Source organism: Bactrocera tryoni, unplaced genomic scaffold (genome assembly GCF_016617805.1).
Source record: "Bactrocera tryoni isolate S06 unplaced genomic scaffold, CSIRO_BtryS06_freeze2 scaffold_11, whole genome shotgun sequence".
NCBI classification, from domain to species: Eukaryota; Metazoa; Arthropoda; class Insecta; order Diptera; family Tephritidae; genus Bactrocera; species Bactrocera tryoni.
In genome coordinates, this window is record NW_024395824.1 from 234,267 (window position 1) to 253,729 (window position 19,463).

Genomic DNA, 19,463 nt, shown 5'->3' on the forward strand with positions numbered 1-19,463 from the left:
ACAGTTGCGGCAATGTGGTGCATTGACGCAACTAGCAGCTTTGTGGCCTTCTTGACCGCACCTCCGGCAGACATCTGCCTTAGCCCTACACTCAGCCTCTCTGTGATCAAATCCCATGCAACGGAAGCAGCCAGCGACGGGGCTATCCGGTCGCACCCTGAAAGAAAACCACTTTATGTAGCATTCACCTGCCTCTAGGAGGGCGGACATCAACTTGTCCGTACCCTCCAGGACGACATTGGTGCTACCGTCAGCGGTCACCCTCCAGGGACAACTGACCATCCTTACGTCCGACCTCTGGGACGCCGGGCTGAAATCCTGAAGGTTCAGCCGGAGTAGTTCCTCCATGAATTCCTCATGGGGGATCTCCGTATAGAACCCCTGGACCACCACCCGACGATCCAACCTCCGGTTGACAGTCACGTCCAACCCCACCTCCTCGAATTTCTTGTTACTCACCGCTCTCTCCCTATCTAGAACAAAGGTAGTGCGAATAACCGCCCCACCACCCTTAATTGGTCTAACTTCGTGGACCCTCACATCAAGTGAGGGACCCACCTCTTTGACCACCTTCTTTATAACTCCCTTAGAGGAAGTTGCAGGTCCCTTACTCCTTACCACGACCAACCAGGTCTCCACAGGCTTCGGCGTCACCGGTGCGATTGCTTCCAGCACAGGTGCTGGAGGTGCAGGCATCGGTGCCGACGGAGCCGGCATTAACCTGCTCGGCGTCGAGGAGTGTCTCCCGCAACTTCCCTTAAGGCCATCTACCTGGCCGCGAAGATGGGCATTCTCGGTTATGACCGTCATCAAGAGCGCTTCATATTTTGAGGCAAGCTCCAGCAGCCCCTTCGCGGTCCCTACATCGAAATTTGTGGCATCGAATACCAGCTCATTCAATGCCCCCGTTATCCTCTTGGCAGCCGCCACATGGCTGACTGCCCCTCCCCCAACAACAATCGCTCCCCGCGAAATATCGCGCTTTATCTCGCCCCTTTTTCTGCCGCCTTCTTTAGTGCGCCCGACGACCGTTTCTTTACCAACCGTTGTAGATGGTTGGACAACCGCTTTCTCAGCGGTGGCCACACTGGCACTCCCAGCACAACTTTCGCTCCCTCCCTCGCTTCTGCTCTCATGACGCGGCGACCCCAAACACGCCTTACTCCGCGGTGGAGACCTTACCGTCGCTCCCGTCGCTTCCCCTTCGCCACCCGACGTGGAATCATCCACGACTGTAGAAGCGGCGGATTCTCCGCTTCCAGCAAGGGTCTCCGTCCTCCTCTTCCGTCCACGAGGCATCTCGCTTTCCGACTTCCTTCTCAGTCGAACTGATACGCTGGCGTACCACTAACGCAGATGGCTCTTCGATCGAAAGATTCTGGAGTAGCTGTTCTCCATGTGCGTTCGTCTGAACGCGCTGAAAAGTGCGACTCATGCGTAGGCCCGTTTAGTAACAGCGACCACCCAAACGGTCGATTAACGCGTGCTCGCTGTGGCACAGCCCACAACCCCAACCAGTGGTCGGATTAAGGCCACTCAATTGGCCGCCGGCCGGACAATGTCCCCGTAACCGTCCGGAGTCGACCGATGTGGCGCTGAGCCGAATCGCACCGTTGGTTAAACGGTTCGCTGATACGACCTTTGGTCCTCGCAGGAGTCGCAATCTCCAACGCAGGACAGATGCTTGCACCCTTTGAGCAATCCTGTCCAGATCCTGCTGACACTGAGCCAACTAAACGCCAGATGCTCAGCACAGAACTACTGTCAGGTAGTTCAGTCAGCAAAAATGCCAACAACACGATGCTGCACTGGAACCGTGCGAAGCTTCCACCAATAACAACAACGTTGTCCGTATATTACTTAGTAATAATAAAATGACTTACCACTATATCACGACGATTTTGTACACAATTTACACATATTAATGAATCATAGTGAACCTATAATATAAGTAAATAAGATGTCGTATTATTCTAATATACCCACGGTTTCATCGAATAAGGAATGTTGAATTCCTTCACAACATTTGAAATTACCTAATTCAAGAACTAATCAGCCACTTTCAACAAAATTTTTATTTTTTTGAACTATTCCTTTTTTTCCCCATCATGAAATTTCCTTGGAAATACCCTAAAAAAAATTCCCTGAAAATTTGAGCCCTTAACATTAATATTAAAGAGTGGACCAAGACATGTAAAAAATTTCCATTGAAAATACACGACAATCGTGATTTTTTATCTTTAAACTTCTATAGATCAGAGGCATTTTATGGCATCGCTTTGACTTTAGACACATATTCCTCAGAATTGAACACTCTACAAAACTGCCCATTGCGACAAATTCGAAACTCACACCGGCGAGGTAGTACGGGGCTCTAAACCTGATTTTTCCACGAAATTCGCATTTTTTTGTATTTATCTTGTAAATGACAAGAGCTATAGAAAAAATGTACTTGTAGGAATTTTTATTTGCTACAAAAAAGGTCCGAGGTCAAAATCTCTATCATTAATGCTTCTCGAGATATTCGACTTTTTAAGTAAGGCTGTACACGTTGTGTGTTTGCTAAAAAATCTATGACAATTCCATAAAGCTTTTTTACCGGAAATATCGGGCATTCTGCGAGATCCCTTAGTGAAAATCAGGAGCATTCTTTCTCCCTTCTCGATTTCTTAAAAAGAATGTGGTTTGATGTTGCCTGTGAGTCGAAATGGTCTTAACCTTTGCCTAAACTTCATATCCCTAATATAATGACTACCAATTATTTAGTTACTTTTTCCTCGTATGCACAATATTTGAAATTTAGTCTATATGGATGAGTTTACATATATCACGTAATTATCATTTGAGTTATGGGATTATGATTAGGATGATTTTGAAACACATTTTGAATATATATTGCGAAGACGAAGCAAAATGTTGTTACGAAACTACTAACCTTGCAAGTTGCAAGAATATAAAATGATCGGTTTCACCCAAAATTAGCACTTCCTAACTTTTTATTTGTTCTTTTAATACATTAATTAAAGATATTTCTTTCTAATTTACAATCAAATCTGAAATGTATCACTTAAGTTATTCTAATGGATTGAATTAAGAAAATGGATAGTTGGTGTTTTGTTTTACATCGTAATCCATTACGCTCTATTCTTCTTTCAGTCATAGACTCCATACCTTAACACTTTCAATAAGTTAGTTTTTTCATATCTGATTTTTGGAGTTATAACGGTTCAGTTTATCTTCGTACTCTCAAAAACTTTAAAATTAAATAATTGAAATTATTTTCTGTATTTCATAGACAAATCAATCACCTCAAGCTGTTTTCACAAGTTTTAAACTGGAAAAAAATGCAACGCCCAATGACTCCATGACTTCAATGAATGACAAACGAATATTTGATTACGGCGGTGCTTTTCATAACGCCGTTAGAATGGTCACAATACTACCTGCAACAATAAACCCGCGATTTGCGGCTATTTCTCAATTACCAATAGATACCACCACCGACAGCACTGCAAAATTAGAAGCGGAATTAGACTTGCAGCAGAAGCAAGAAGCAACAGCAACAATGAACACAGCAATGAGGTTTATGAAAGGAGAGATCGAATCATTAAATAAACGGCATGATCGACCCAGTCAACATCGGAATAAAGGAATATTGAATACCAATGATCTGGAATATAGAGAAGGATATTATCACATAATTCCCGCTAGTCTTCAACGAACGGTAAATGTTTAATACATACTAAGCTACATACAGCATCAAATAAAAAATAAGAAGTACAAGAAGCGTTCCAAAGTAAACAGGACTTAAAAAACAGAATAAATGGTTTTTTTGGCAAAATCAATTTATTTTATTCAAAATAGTCTCCTTCTGCTTCAATACAGATTTTTGCTCGATTCAAAAGCATGTCGAACGAGTGATTTAGCTCGTTGGCCGGTATGGCCGCCAGTATGCTGGTGCAAGCCTTTTGAATGGCCTCTACGTAAGCATAACGCTTTCCTTTCATGGGCAAATGCATTTTTCCAAAAAGGAAGAAGTCGCACGGTACAGGTGAATACGTGTACCAAATATTTAATTTGATTTATGTTGCTAATATGCGGGAATATACACCCAGCTTACAATTATTTTTGTTTTATGTTGCCAGTATTTTAAACAGGGCTTTTTTATATATTGCCTGTTTTGTAAATACAGGACTTTTTAATTTGGCCGAGCTTTAAATCCGGCTCGAAAGACCAAGTGTACAAAAACAAGGTTTTATCAAATATTTCTTACCACTGGTGGGGGAAAATATATGATAGTCAAGTCTTGTTATGTGAGAACTACATATTTCATTCTACGAGAAGTGTTTCATTCTACGAGAACTATTTTAGTCTCCTTCCTGCCTATATTTTTCTTCATCTAGGTCTTTTTTAGTTGGCTGAGCACTCTTCTTAGGCCGTTAATCTTGCCTGTATTTTCCTTCATACAGGTCTTTCTCTTGCCTCTATTTTCCTTATACAGGTATTTTTCTTCCCTGTAGTTTTCTTCTTACAAGACTTTCTCTTGCCTGTATTTTCAGTCTAATTTTATTTAAAATTTTCACGTATTTATATACAATTTAAGAACTATATTAACTATCTTAATATATGTGTATGTGTGCATGTTCATATATATTGCAGCATATTGTTTATTGCTGCTTGGGGTTGTTTTTAAGTGTACAATTTATTACATGTGTAAATGTACATGTTCATATGTATGTAGCACATTGCTTATGCTACATGGTATGGTGTTGTTTTCAAGTGAACATGCACATTTGTATTCAATTGCCTAAATGCATATCTGAGGTCAATATATTATCTTAAGTAAGTATGTTTGTTTGTTAATTGTTGAGTGCAATATAAATGTAGTATGTATCCTTATGCGTTTGTTTATGTATTTGCTTTGTACTGTCTCAGCATTAGCGAAGATAAGCCTGTTCAATATATTTGAACACCGTGTACACATCTTTCGTAAGCCCAAATGTTGGGTCAAAATGCGATAAATCGATGTTTTGGAGTTGTTCAATTCCATTTCCATGAATTTCAATGATGATTTTGGCTGATTTTTGATGAATTCACGCACAGTTTCGATGGAATTTCCGGTGATCACGGATTTTGATTGGCCCGCATGTTAATTGTCATTTATGTCCTCACGACCCCTTTGAAAACGTTAAAACCACTCGTGCACTCTGCTAGAGGATAGGCAATCATCGCCATAAACTTGTTTCATCAATTGAAAGGTTTTGGTAAAAGTTTTACCAATTTTAAAACAAAATTTATTATTGGCTCTTTTTCGAAGTCCATTATCGCACCGATAACACAAATATACTGACACTTAATACGCAATAACTTCACTTCCTATCTATGAAATTCACTTACTGGACAATCGATAAAGATAGTAGATTTTAACGCACCAGTCGACATATAGATGGTGCCACTAGGGGGCGCTAGATTCAAAAAGTCCTGTTTACTTTGGAAAGCACCTTGTATTTACTAAAGGACTAAAAGGCTTGGATTACAGTTCAAGAAAATTCGCCTCTAGAAGCTTTTAGAAGTCGTACTACACTTGAACAGTTGGAGTTTACATGCAGTAAGAACCACATCATTTATTAATAGAATGAAACTTATCAAATCGAATTCGGTTTAAGACCTACAAAATATTGGTCAAAAACCTTTCAGTGATGCATAACTTATTTTCTGATTTAATATTATGTTCTTCACTGGCATAGAAACCGTTTCTGCAGATATAGCTGAGTTAGCAACTTCGTGCCAGTCGTTTCTTTTTTTATTTCTTTCCAACGGAGTGCAGGTCTTCCTCTCTCTCCTTCAGCGAGTACTGCGTCGAATACTTTCAGAGCTGGAGTGTTTTCGGCCATATGGAAAACATGACTTATCCAGCAGAGCCGCTATTTTTGTATTCGCTCAACTATGTCAATGGCGTCGTATATCTCATCTAGCCTATTGTACCATCGAATGTGATATTCGCCATGGCCAATGCGCAAAGGAACATAAATCTTCCGCACAACCTTTCTCTCAAAAACTCGCAACGTCGACTCATCAGATGTTGTCATCGTCCATGCCTCAACACTATATAGAAAGACGGGAATAATGAGTGACTTATAAACTTTGGTTTTTGTTCGTCGTGAGAAGACTTTACTTCTCAATTGCCTAATCAGTCCGAAGTAGCAGCTGTTGGCAAGAGATATTCTGCGTTAGATTTCGATGCTAACATATTTGTTGCTGTTAATGCTGGTTTCAAGATAGACGAAATTATCTGCAACTTCGAAGTTTCGTCTGTCAACAGTGACTTGGGAGCCTAGTCGCGAGTGCGACGACTCTCTTTGTTTATTTATTTATTTATTTATAATAATTCATATAACAAAAAGAGTTTTATTATATAAATACATAAACGCAGCACTGGCTACGAGGCCTTCAGCTGTCTTGTAATTATAACTAGGTGAAAAATTCTAATTGCTAAGGGTTAGTAAAGATGTAATTTGCTTAAATATATTTTAACAAATCGTTGGTTTTTAAAAATCTATATACAATCATCACGTTTTTTTCTGAAGGTTCACTTAGTAGTTTTATGAGATCAATGTTGCCAGAGTTGTGGGCTGTTGGGTGAAGCATCGGACAGAGTGTGAGTAAGTGTTTGATAGTAGCGGTGTCCTCGCAAAGGGGGCAAATGGATGGGCTTTTACCCGATAGTAAGTGGGCGTGTGTTATGATAGTGTGTCCAATCCTTAATCGAAGTATATGTCTTCATTGCGCTAGTTGGAACTGCTGACTTGAGTAGATTATACGATTTCTGGCTGGGTTTATGACCGCGTAGTGATGTTTAAATGTTTTCCATTCGCTTGCGTTTTGATGCCTTTGTGCTTAATAAGGTTAAGAATGTCTTTGCTTGGATGAGACGTAGTATGTTAAGGCAGGAGTCCTGGCTACATTTTTCGCAGCGAGGTCTGCAAAGTGGTTGCCTGTAATACCCGCATGGCCAGGGATCCACATTACTTGGATTTTCTGAGGGTACCAATGACCGCGTCTCTGATAACTTCTATTATGGGATTGCGATTGGAAGGAGACGTTATTGCAGACATACACGATTTGCTGTCTGTACAGATGAGGAACTTTCCTTTAGTCTTTTTGCGTAATTAACTGCATGAAGGATAGCAGATCCTTCAGCAGTAACAGAGGCCGTTGAGGAAGAAGCCAATTGCAAATAATTTCTCCTGTGGCAGTGACAACTGCTAACGAAGTGGAATCGGTGGACTTGGAGCCATCCGTAAACAATAACTTCAGCCATTATTTGTGTAATTAGATTCCAGTTCAGCAAAGGTTTGTTGAAAGACTTCGTTTGGTGTGTTTTGCTTGGACAAAAACATAAGCTTATTCTGTAGTATTTTTATCATTGATCAGACAGGGAGGATGTCGAGTGGTGAATTTGCGTGTTGCGTTACGTGAAATATTATTTTCTGCAGCGAAACTTAAGCATCTCGAAATAGCCGATTGTATTCTTGGAATTTTTCTTTTTTTTTCGTGGCATGCGTGATAGTTGTATTAAGTAATGGGTTGGTGTTCTCAGCCGTTTTCGCAAGAATTTGAAGCGAAGAATCTATAATTTTATTTTTGAATAGTTGGTAAACCAGATTCAGCCATTATCGTTTTTTATTGGCGAGGTTGGAAAGGCCGGAGACTTCGCCGTATTGCGCAATGGTAAGGTGCATTTAAAAGGTTGATACTGCTTTTGGAGCAATTGCCATAGATGGGGAGCCCATAATCTATTCTTGAAGTTAGCAAAGCTCTGACAACATTGACTAGTGTGTTCGGATGAATAAATGAATGCTTAGACGAGAGATATTTAACAATATTTAATCGTGATATTAACAGGTTTCTGACATATTTACAGTGAGCATTAAAATTATAATTAGAGTCAAAAATTAATCCTAGTATTTTTAGCTGTGTTTTACATTTGATGTTAGTTTGGTTGTGGGTTAGTGAAATACCGTTGCAATTTTGCTTCCTACATACATGAAGGATATGTGTTTTGTCTAAGGAAAGTGAAGCACCAGACTCCAGTGACCAAGTCTCAATTCTGGCGAGTATATTAGTAAATAAGGATTGAGCTAAATTAACGTCAGAGACTTTTGTGTAGATTAAGACATCGTCAGTATAGATCTGGTGCTCAACTCCTTTGTAATTTTTATCATCCTACTAATATCATCGAAAGCAATGATAAAAAGGAGGGCTGAAAGAGGTGAGCCTTGCGGCGTACCATTAGAAAGCGGGAGTGTTGAAGAAAGAAAACCATTTACGTTGACTTTGAGTTTTTTGTTTGTGAGAAAGTTAGTAATAAAACGTATCATATTCTGGCCTNTATTTTCCATTTTCTTAGTTGTCGAATAATAATATGGGCTCCAATTTTGTCGAAAGCTCTGTGAAAGTCCAGAGATAGTACGGACACATGGTTTTTGCTGGACAAAGCGTTAGTAATGAAGTAGTCTAGTTGGATTAAAGCATCTAACGTGCCTTGACCTTTTTGTAGGCGACTTGATTCGGTGATATGAACTTGTTTCGCTGAGCATACCACATCAGAAGCGGTTAGCTACGATTTTTTCCAAAATTTTGCCCATACATGGAAGGAGGAAATCGGCCTATAGTTAGCAAGTTCATCGGAGGATTTGTGTGGTTTAAGCATTGGTGGCGACACAGGACGTTTTCCAAAATTGGGGGTAGACATTGTTCAGTATTGAAAATTTTGTTATAAAGTTTTACCAATCGGAGCTTGAGGCTTTTGGCATATGTCTGATAATTGGATAAGAAATTTTATCTTGCCCCGGGGACTTACCCTTAACGGTAGATGCAACGAACTCGAATTCAGACAGTGAAATGCTGGTTTCTATTTGTTTAGCAGAAAAAAAGAGAGGGGAGACAGAGTAGGAAGTGTCGGACAGTGTGTGGTGGTTTTAGAGGTTTGAAACTGTGTGCTGAATGAAATATCTGAGCTTGTTTCAAGAATAGTGGTTTGCAAATAACTCGGAAATATCGGATGGATTGGTTACCAAACCTGTTGGCCCCTTTACGCATTGAATGGTTAGATTTCTAGGCACTCCAGAAAGTTTTTTTAAAGCGTTCCATATTAACTTAGGACTAGACGAAGGATTTATTTTGCTTGTGAAATCCTGAAAACATTTACGCTTGGTCTGTTTCGCGGAACGACGGAAAAGGGCATTGGCTTTCCTGAAAGATATTAAGTTGACTAGTGAACGAGCGCGTTTGTATTCATACCAAGCTGTCTGTTTTTTGCCCGCAATTCAGCGATTTCTTTATTCCACCAAGGAACACTCTTTGAACTTGCTGTTGGCTTTGTATGAGGAATGCTAACATTCGCTGCTGAACGGATAATTTTTGTTAACCTCGCACTTTCTTGGTTAGGGTTGTCAGATATTGGGGTTTTATTGCCATTTATCTCGCAATGTGTCTGAAACTTCTCCCAATCAGCGTAATCAGTTTTGAATACCTTATTTATTTTGAGGTTTTTAGTTGTTGAACCTAGGTGCAATTTTAGTACAATGGGGAAGTGATCGCTTCCATGCAGGTGATCGAGTATACTCCATTCGCACTCTGTGGCAAGTGTGTCGGTGCACATTGTAAGATCTACATGCGAAAAAGTGGAGTGAGTGGAAAAGTGTCGTCGCGGATCCGTTATTCAAACATATTAAGTTAGAGGAAAGTAAAGCGTCTTCAATGCATTTGCCCCTCTTGTTGGCTATTGGAGAGCCCCATATGGATCTGCATGCATTAAAATCACCAGCGAAAATTAAAGGAGTAGAAGCTTGGTTGATTAATTGCATGATGTCTGTACTGGTAAAATGTTCATCTGGTGCAATATAGGTGCAGATAATGGTGATTTTTTTTTAACTAAGATAATTTCGATCGACATAGCCAGCAAGTTGGATTGAATGGCATTAATTTCGTGAAATATCTCTTCTTATGAGAATCGCAATAATATTCTTTACCTGTAGTTAATATGTGGAAGATTGTGAAACATGCCAATGTACTGCTTAGGAGTAAAAGCAAGATGGGTTGAAAGAGATGTGAGTTTCATTTAAGAGTATAATAGCTGGGGAATGATCTTGTATTAATAATTGAAGCTCATTATAATTATTAGTGTAGCCGTTTAAATTCCATTGCAATAATGGAAACATAGGATCTATGTATGAAAAAAAGAAAAAGGGAAACAGAAGAGAGCTAGAATATCAACTCGTATGAGCAGTCAGTTGAAGCTGAGTGTCACCAATTGAGTACTAGTTCAAAAGAGAGTAAAGGCTAAGCGTATTTATTCAGAGTCAATTTCTATTTGTTCAGTATGTTGAGTAGAGCATTTATTATCGTTGGAATTGCTTGTTGTTGGAAAGAGATTTTCGTGATTAGGTGGATTAGACTGCACGGTAGTGTTGGTAGTAGTGTTGTTGAAGTCAGTATATTTATTAAGCGAGTTTAAGGAGTTGTTTAAGTTGGAAATGAGAGAGGCTGTTGTTGGACTGAAAAGTTTGGGATTTAAGAAAGAGGCTTGTTGGGTACAGTTGTCGCCGATATTTTTAGCTGAATGTGAGACGTTGTTGTAGTCTGAACTGATCGATGCAGGCTTGTTGATGGAAATATGTTTGTTGTTGGCGTTTGATGAGTGATTTTTTCTAGTTAAAGAGTTTGTTGATGAGTTAGGAGCAGAGGTGACCTCTGGCGTTTTGTTTTGATGTACTAGGCAAGTCGTTGTCGGCAATTTATGATTATTTTTAGATTTTGTGAAATTGTTGATGGCTGAAATTTTTGTTGGTGTGTTGGATACAGAGGATACCTCTTTTGTAGGTTGAAGCACATGTGAAAAGCTAGCAGTGAGGGAAGGGAGGGAAGTATTTTCTCTATACTTTTTAAGGGCTTCGTGCATACTGCACTTTTCTAGTGTCTTTATTTTTAAAATTTCTTTGGTTTGCATATACTTTGGACACTTATAGTCCGAAGAGCGATGCTCGCCAGAACAATTCGCACATGACTCGGATGCAGTCATTATCGTGTGGAGAAGGGAAATTACAAGTTTCACATGTTGGGAAACCCTTACAATGTTTTTGCGTATGACCCAATTTTTGGCATGACCTGCAGCGCATTGGATTAGGCACGTATGGTCGCACAGAGGTCATCCTCCATGCGATGTTTATTTTGTTTGGAAGGGAATAAGTGTTGAATGATATTAGCATAACACCAGTAGGCTTTTATAACACCTTCAACTTTGCGAGTGAACTTATAAACCGCGGAGACTTCGTAAGAACTGAGTCCTTCTATTATTTCGCTTTCAGGCACATCGTTTAAAAACGGTGCATAAATGGTGCCTTTGTTACAATTAAGATGTTGATGATAGCTAGCGCTAACAGCGCCAATGTTGAAAAGACATTTCGGTTTTACAAACTTTTCTGCTACTTGCTTATTTTTCACTAGCAGTAATAGGCTGCCGTCGCGTAATTCACTAATTTTGTTTATATCTTTGCTCACGGTAAGTAAGGCATTGTAAACACGAAAACAAGAAACCTTCGAAAGAGGTGTAGAATTCTCGTCGGATTTAATCACAATATACTTTGGATCTTCACTTTTTATTGGCGGTAAGTCAGGAAAAGCATCTTGCAGTTTTTGATACGATTTTTTACGTTTTGGTTGGGGACCTTGGGCCAGCGCAGCAAACCTGTTGTCCCCGAACTGGAAGCCCGCCGGGGGCATAGTGGAAAAGTTATAACACACTGATATAAGTACTGGATTTTGTTTCTCACTTAAAATAAGTATTAATCGCGTTACTTAAATAAGCAGACCGTACTGCAAAAAAAAAAAAAAACCAAAAGAGAGCTATATGAATAGCTATAAACTCAGAGAAAGACGCTAACTCAACTGCTCAGTACGAGGTTTAGTCTGTGACTGACTCTTTGTTTAATGACAGGAGTTATTTCGCCTTTTCCTCGTTCACAGTCAGACCCATTTCTTTTGCTTCCTTATCCAGTTTGGAGAAGGCAGAACTAACGACGCGGGTCTTGAGGCCAATGATATCAATATCACCGGCGTACGCCAGCAGCTGCATACTCTTAGGGAAGGTGTCACCTTCTCTATTTAGTTCTGCAGCTCGAATTATTTTCTGCAAGAGTAGATTGAAGAAGTCGCACGAAAGGGAGTCGCTTTGTCTGAAACCTCGTTTGGTATTGAGCGGCTCAAAGAGGTCCTTCCCGATTCTGACTGAACTTTTTGTGTTCAGTTTACAGAGCCGTAATAGCTTTACGGGGATACCAAATTCAGACAACGCGGCACAGAGGCAGGACCTCTTCTTGCTTTCAAAAGCTGCTTTGAAATCGGCGGAGAGGTGGTGCGTGTCTTTTTCTCTTTTCGCGAGTCTTTTCCAAGATTTGTCGCATGGTGAATATCTGGTCAGTTGTTGACTTACCAGGTCTAAAGCCACACTGATAAGGTCCAATCAGTTTGTTGACGGTGGGCTTTATTCTTTCACAAATACGCTGGATGGAACCTTATATGGGATGTTGAGGAGGCAGTTGGCGCAGATTATGGGGTCTCCTTTTTTCCTCATTGGACAGAGCACACATTGCAATCGTTGAGCATGCTTTCGTATGACCATATTATATCAGTTTTTCATCGGCCTCTGCCGCTTTGTGGTTCTTCAGGCGGGTAATTGCTATTCGAATTTCTTCATGGTCGGGCAATGGAACGTCTGCTCCATCGTCATCGATTGGGGAATCGGGTGAGCCATCTTCTGGTGTTATGCTTTCACTGCTATTCAGCAGGCTGAAGAAGTGTACCCTCCATAATTCTAGTATGCTCTGGGCACCGTTGACCAAATCACCTCTAGGGGTTCTACAAGAATATGCTGCAGTGTTGAAACCTTTTTTTAGTCGTAGATTTTCCGAACATTACCCTTGTCGGTCAGCTTGTCAGTCTGTCCGTACTCACGCATTTCGGCCTCTCGCCTTTCAGCAGTCTGCTTTCCTTCCACTGCTTCACGGCACTCCTCATTGTACAAGCTGTTCTATTGCATTTTCTGAAAACCAGTGGTCTCGTTTTCAGCTGTACCTAAGGAACTTGAAATGCCTTCCCACAGTTCCCTTATAGCGACTTGCTGATGAGTGCTCTCAGAGAGCAAGAGGGGAAGTCGAGTAGAAAATCGGTTGGCTGTTATGACTGCAGCTTTTCGACGTCGAGCACTCTTTGGTTTTGTTTACCTGTTTTTTTTTTTGCTGCACATAGACAGGTGCATATCTTGGTTGCAACAAGGTTTTAACTTTAGCCTTAGTAGTAATTATTTGAACAATGTACTAAAAATATATGGCTCAAGGAGGTTTTAATAAACTGGTGAGGGATGTTTTCTAATAACTACGTTGTACAATAAGTTTCTTGTATAAGTTTGATGTGTTTATTTGAATAATATTTGTTTTCTATTTCCTAAATATTAATCTGCACAGCAATTGAAAGATAATCAGGCCGTTAGCTTACCAAGCATCAGAGATAAGCCACAGGACCATGGAGACACAAAATCACAAACTTTGAAAAAATTTTCAGGTAAATATATATTAAAGCTCATTTCAATTCAATATTTATATACGTAAGTGTTGTATTCAGCACTTTCCATTCCGCTAGCTGACTGTGCTGGTAGTCGAAATGAAAAAAATAAGATTTTCTCCGAATACATCATGTCGTATGAGCAACACAGAATTTATAATTTAATAGTGTGACTAACACCGATACGAGAACAAAATATAATCGACGATAAATTGCCGTTATTAACTAGACAGCGTTCGAGGGGCGAAGTTTTGTTAACGATCTTCTATCTAAGGGCTGCCGGATTTGGCAATATAGATAGTTCTAATTAGAGTGCTGCTTAGTTAAGCGCATAAGCTAGAAGTTGTACTATATACTCGAATAACGAGTAGTAAGCGTTAGGCTGCTTAAATAAGAATAAAATTGTGTGTATAGCGAGTAAATTGGGACTTTTATTTAACAATCCAGTGATGGAACTTAGAACTGAGTTAAAAGGTAGACGATTTATCGATAAATTCATTATAATATGTACCAAAGTCATTTGATGTCCAACTTTAACTACGTATATTTTTATAAAAAACCAATAAGGCCTTTTTTGTAGATCGCTGCATTTTATACTAGAATTTTTTTCAATTGAAGACACTTTAATCCTGTGGTATAAGAAAACATTCAAATAGTATGTGTCAATTTTAAGACGTGGTCATACGTTACGATCAGGAAGAAATTTATTTATCGGGAATCTTCCATCAGGTTTTGAGGCCACGTATTTCGAAATGCTATATAAAACATGAATTATACTTACACATCCAAAAAAAAATCTAGATCTTTAATGTTTATAATTTAATAAAAGTTGTAATATTAACATTGTATTCTCCAGTTGTTCGCACTGTCGGCACCTTCTTTCCAGAATGCAACGAAATTTCTGGTTATCCGAGCGACAACAAGTTACACCATGAAAACTGCTTTGACGCAGCAACAACAAAACCAGGCATTTGGAGTACGCAGAACGTGAGTTGTAAACGCAAACGCTTACAAACTGACAATAAAAATATGCCATACGAGTCCATAGCGAAATCCTTAGAAGGTAATGAGTTTATTCTGCCCCAAGATTTAAGTATGCGCATTAAGGAGAAAAATCCAACTTCAACGGTGTGCGGTCATACCGAGACCAATGTTTTAACCAATGATTCCAGTCGTATGTCGAAGAACTATGATGCCGAAACAGCTATAGAAAAAAAAATTATAACACCAGGAGAAGCAGCAAATACAAACGCTTTTGACGTTGAACTCGGATGGCAGAATAAAGAAGGAATTGGTTTGCAACTAAAACACCTGTTCAATCTTTACCAGATATCGAATCAGCAGAGTTTTGAAACGTATACTCAGCTTCAAGATCAACATTCACCCGTCATTACCAGTTCTTCTGTAACACAAGCCGACAATAACATTTTGCCCTATTTGTCTTTTTTGTTGGCTGCGTCAAACAAATTCCAACCACGACCATTACCACCAATGCCACCAACGACCGTACCTGCTATTGTTACCCGACAGCATAACGTTTCCTTAGGCTTCGACCCCGCATCACTTTCTAAGACAGAAATTCCTACATCAACGATGACTGACGGACTTACAGCTATTACAGATTAGACTACCGCAGGTGTCGCCCAACAGAAGCTGCTCGATGTAATTGGACTTGGAAAGAATATAACTCAGCAAATAATTCACAAAAACTTTGAAACTGCAACCGCATCTTACACAAATGTAATACTCACTACGAGCGCTAGGGACGGTAGTGTCTTATTCCCTACATCGTTACAAATAAATGATAATGTTAACAAGCCCGCCGGTCATCTAAAGTTTCTCTTTAACGAGGATTGCGGTTTTGTGAACTGTGGTTACCGACAGCGACAGTCACACTATAGCTTCTGTGACAAGACTCGATTCGTTCAGCACACGGCACGACATGAGCGCTTGGACACACTAATAGGCGAAGACTTTCAACAATATCCCTGTAATCAAACGCGCGGTTTTAGCAACTGTGCCTACCAACGGAATAAAGAGTCTGATAACACCAACTTTGGTACAAACAGAAAGTCGCATTTTCATTATTTGAAATGCTCATTTATTTGCACTGGGTCTAATAAAGTAGTGGCACATCGTCGCCTGCATAATAAATTTGATTAAATACGATCAGCAGAGTTCGGTAAGGTGCTAAATACAGGGAACAGTACCCAGTGTTGTGCGGCTTTGAGTGTAGGTGGCCCTGATATAGATTACACAAGAACTGGTGACGGGGTGTATGAGAGTTTGAAGGATACATCTTTGGCAGTTACAAGTAGCTGTATATATGAGTACAACAAGAAGTTTACGCATTTTCATTGTCTTTTGTGCGGTTGTGGCGTGGTGTCGTCCTCTCAAATGTCAGCGCATCGGCAGAAATCGTGTCATACTGTACTTAAACATGCGAAATCGTCAGAAGACATTGTAGCTGTTACCTCAATAGTAGCAGCAACAGAAACTAACATAGATCAGTTGCGGTAGGCACCACCGTCACAATGTCACCAACTGCAGCGCCACCCAGCTAATGGTTTTATACAGACCAAATCGATCGAAAAGTTTACAATATTATCATAATAGTTAACTTAGTGCTATTTGAAAATTTAAACCTAATACTGATATTTTTGATAAAAAAGACCATATTTATTAAAAACGTATTAACACAAATAAAAAACGATATACTGCAGATAGTGAAATTATTGGGGAGTGAGTCCTTCAGAATTCTGAATTCAATTTAAGGTGTATGAAGAAAGAATCAGCTAATTTGAATCATTTTGAACATTTGGTACTTGTTACCTAACTCAAATGCGTTCTCAGCTAAATGAAAAACATTATTAAACAAAACAAGTAAGGAAGAGCTAAGTAAGAGTATAACCGAACATTTCATAATCTTGCAACATGAAAGAATTATGGCGATGAAAGCATTTTATGCTACATAAGGCTTGATAGTTATATGTATATGGATAAAGGGAAGAATTGACCCGATACAACCCATTTGTAACACACAAACGTAAGAAAGATTTATTCCTAAATATCAGTTATGTGTCTCATACATTGACCGATATTTTTGGTAACAAGTCAACTATAAGCACTGGGTTCAGATATTCAGCACCTAGGGGCTTGAAAACTTTTGGTTTAGTTTGGATTTTTATGTGTGAAAAGTGAAATAATCAATTGGAATTTAAAATTGTCTGATATAGGAAGTAGGCGTGGCTGTTGTCCGATTTCACCCATTTTCACACTGAAACATGAAAATTCCGGAGAAATCTCACGTACCGAATATGGTTGAAATCGGTAGAACTATCTCGAGATATGTGATTTCTGCTAAAAGTAGGTCATGCCACGCCCATCGTCCACTTTTAAACCGGCTTCTTTAAAGCCCTCTCATACCATCCCGGGTGAAAAATTTAATGCCTCTGGCGTATTCACTAGTTTTTACAGTTATAACGGGCGTGAGCTCGCGTGATAAGCCCATCCGATTTCATCTATTTTCACTCTGTCGGTAGAAACTCTTAGCGTTTTGGGGCGTGACAGTGGTCCGATTACTCTAGGCTGAGTAGCTTTGCCTTTTGCAACGCACATTCCAAGTTTCATCAAGATATTTCAATTTTTACACAAGACGGACGGACAGACAGTCAACCGAATTTCAACTCTTTTCGTTATCCAAATCATTTACATATATGTATATAAGTGTATAACTATCTCGATTAGTTTTAGATGATACATACCATTTTTAGGTGAACAAAATTATTATACTGTGTGGCAACATTTTGCAAGGGTATAAAAGCGATCTAAAAAGAGAAAACTGCTGTTGTAGTAGTGTGGTAGCTTTTTTTAATCAACGCATTACGTTATTATTATGTTTTTTTGTTTAGCAAATTTTATTTCATTTTATACAGTCAATTATTTTTAAAAATTATGGACCGTAAACAACCACCAAGCTTAGGCACGAACTTGCGATACATAATTCGATATGTAATTATTGATTACGGCCTGAAAGGTTGAAATCAAGATTGACTCAATTTTCCATTTAATGAACTTCTTCTTTTTCTTAATTGGCGTAGACACCGCTTTCGCGATTATAGCCGAGTTAATAACAGCGCGCCAGTCGTTTCTTCTTTTCGCTACGTGGCGCCAATTGGATATTCCAAGCGAAGCCAGGTCCTTCTCCACTTGGTCCTTCCAACAGGGTGGAGGTCTTCCTCTTCCTCTGCTTCCCACGGCGGGTACTGCGTCCAATACTTTCAGAGCTGGAGTGTTTTCGTCCATCCGGACAACATGACCTAGCCAGCGTAGCCGCTGTCTTTTAATTCGCTGAACTAAGTATGTCAATGTCATCGTATATCTCGTACAGCTCATCGTTCCACCGAATGCGATATTCGCCGTGGCCAATGCGCAAAAGACCATAAATCCTTCGCAGAACTTTTCTGGTCGGTTGTTGATTTGCCAGGTCTAAAGCCACGCTGATAAGGTCCAATCAGTTTGTTGACGGTGGGCTTTAATCTTTTACACAATACGCTCAATAGAACCTTATATGCGATGTTGAGGAGGCTAATCCTACGGTGGTAGGCGCAGATTGTGGGGTCTCCTTTTTTATGGATTGGGCATAGCACACTTAAATTCCAATCGTTGGGCATGCTTTCGTCCTGAAGCTGATGCCTGCTCCCTATTAGTTCTTCGCCGCCGTGTTTGAATAGCTCGGCCGGCAATCCATCGGCCCCTGCGGCTTTGTTGTTCTTCAGGCGGGTAATTGCTATTCGAACTTCTTCATGGTCGGGCAATGGAACATCGGCTTCATCGTCGTCGATTGGGGAATCGAGTTCGCCTTCTCCTGGCGTTGTACGTTCACTGCCATTCAGCAGGCTGGAGAAGTGTTCGGTTACCCCATCTTGCTGGAACCAAACGCCAATGAAAGGGATCCGTCTGCGGCGAAGTTCTGGGTAAGGAAACTCATTCATTTTTAAATAACGGTGCCCATTGTTACACCGTTTTCTTCAAAAAAGTATGACCCGACAATACACTTTGAAGAAACTGCGTACCGCACAGTGATTCGTTCAGGGTGAAGTTCAGTCTCGTGGATTATTTCTGGATTTTATTCACTCCATATATATATTTTAGTTTTGCTTGTTTACGTTTCCATTTAGATCTAAACGGTCTTCATCAGACATTAACAGGCAATTTATCAAGTTACTGTTTTCTTCGTCCATTGAAATAATTTGTTTGCAAAAACCCATGCGAACTGCCAAATCTAGAAGGTTTAACCGGTTTGTTATTTGAACTTTGTATGAAAACAGGTGTAAGTCGTCATTAACCGATAATTGTATACCCTCGCAAATGCCAAGGATCAAATGTAGGGAAGCATATCCAATCGTTGATAAACTTTATATTAAACAAGTGAGGAAGAGCTATATCTGGGGCTGGGACTGGATTCATTGATCTATTTTACTTCTTTTGCGGAGATTTCTTATACATAAATTGGCAGATATGTATGTAGAAGTTAACACATAAGAATAATATAGTCTGCAGCGCTAAAAAAAAGTAAAAGTATTTTGTAAGCCACGCAAGAAAAACTTCATGGAAAACGCCCGTGCCGACAAAATGTAAATACCTTCGAGAATGAGGTCCTGCAACGATTCACAGCGAACTATCATTAATCTAAACGATTGAAACGACTGCGAAACCCTTAAATTGTTTCGCATATTGTATAATAGGTGCCGATTTTTCGATTTTGTGGAAAATTTTGTATATGTAATAGTATTTAAGTGCGTATGCACTAATTTGACAAGTAGAAGTACCCCATCGCTCAA

General features: G+C 39.8%; 1 protein-coding gene across 1 annotated transcript in view; it reads left to right on the top strand.

The window, feature by feature from the left end:
• LOC120779518 overlaps positions 1–16,212 on the top strand; it is a 68,712-nt gene extending 52,500 nt beyond the window's left edge. The window contains exons 3-5 of the mRNA XM_040111848.1: positions 3,296–3,724; positions 13,524–13,620; positions 14,477–16,212. Of these exons, the coding sequence (XP_039967782.1) occupies positions 3,296–3,724; positions 13,524–13,620; positions 14,477–15,246 (1,296 nt within the window). The 3' untranslated portion in view covers positions 15,247–16,212. The remainder of the gene's footprint in view (positions 1–3,295; positions 3,725–13,523; positions 13,621–14,476) is intronic.
• Positions 16,213–19,463: the final 3,251 nt, after the last annotated feature.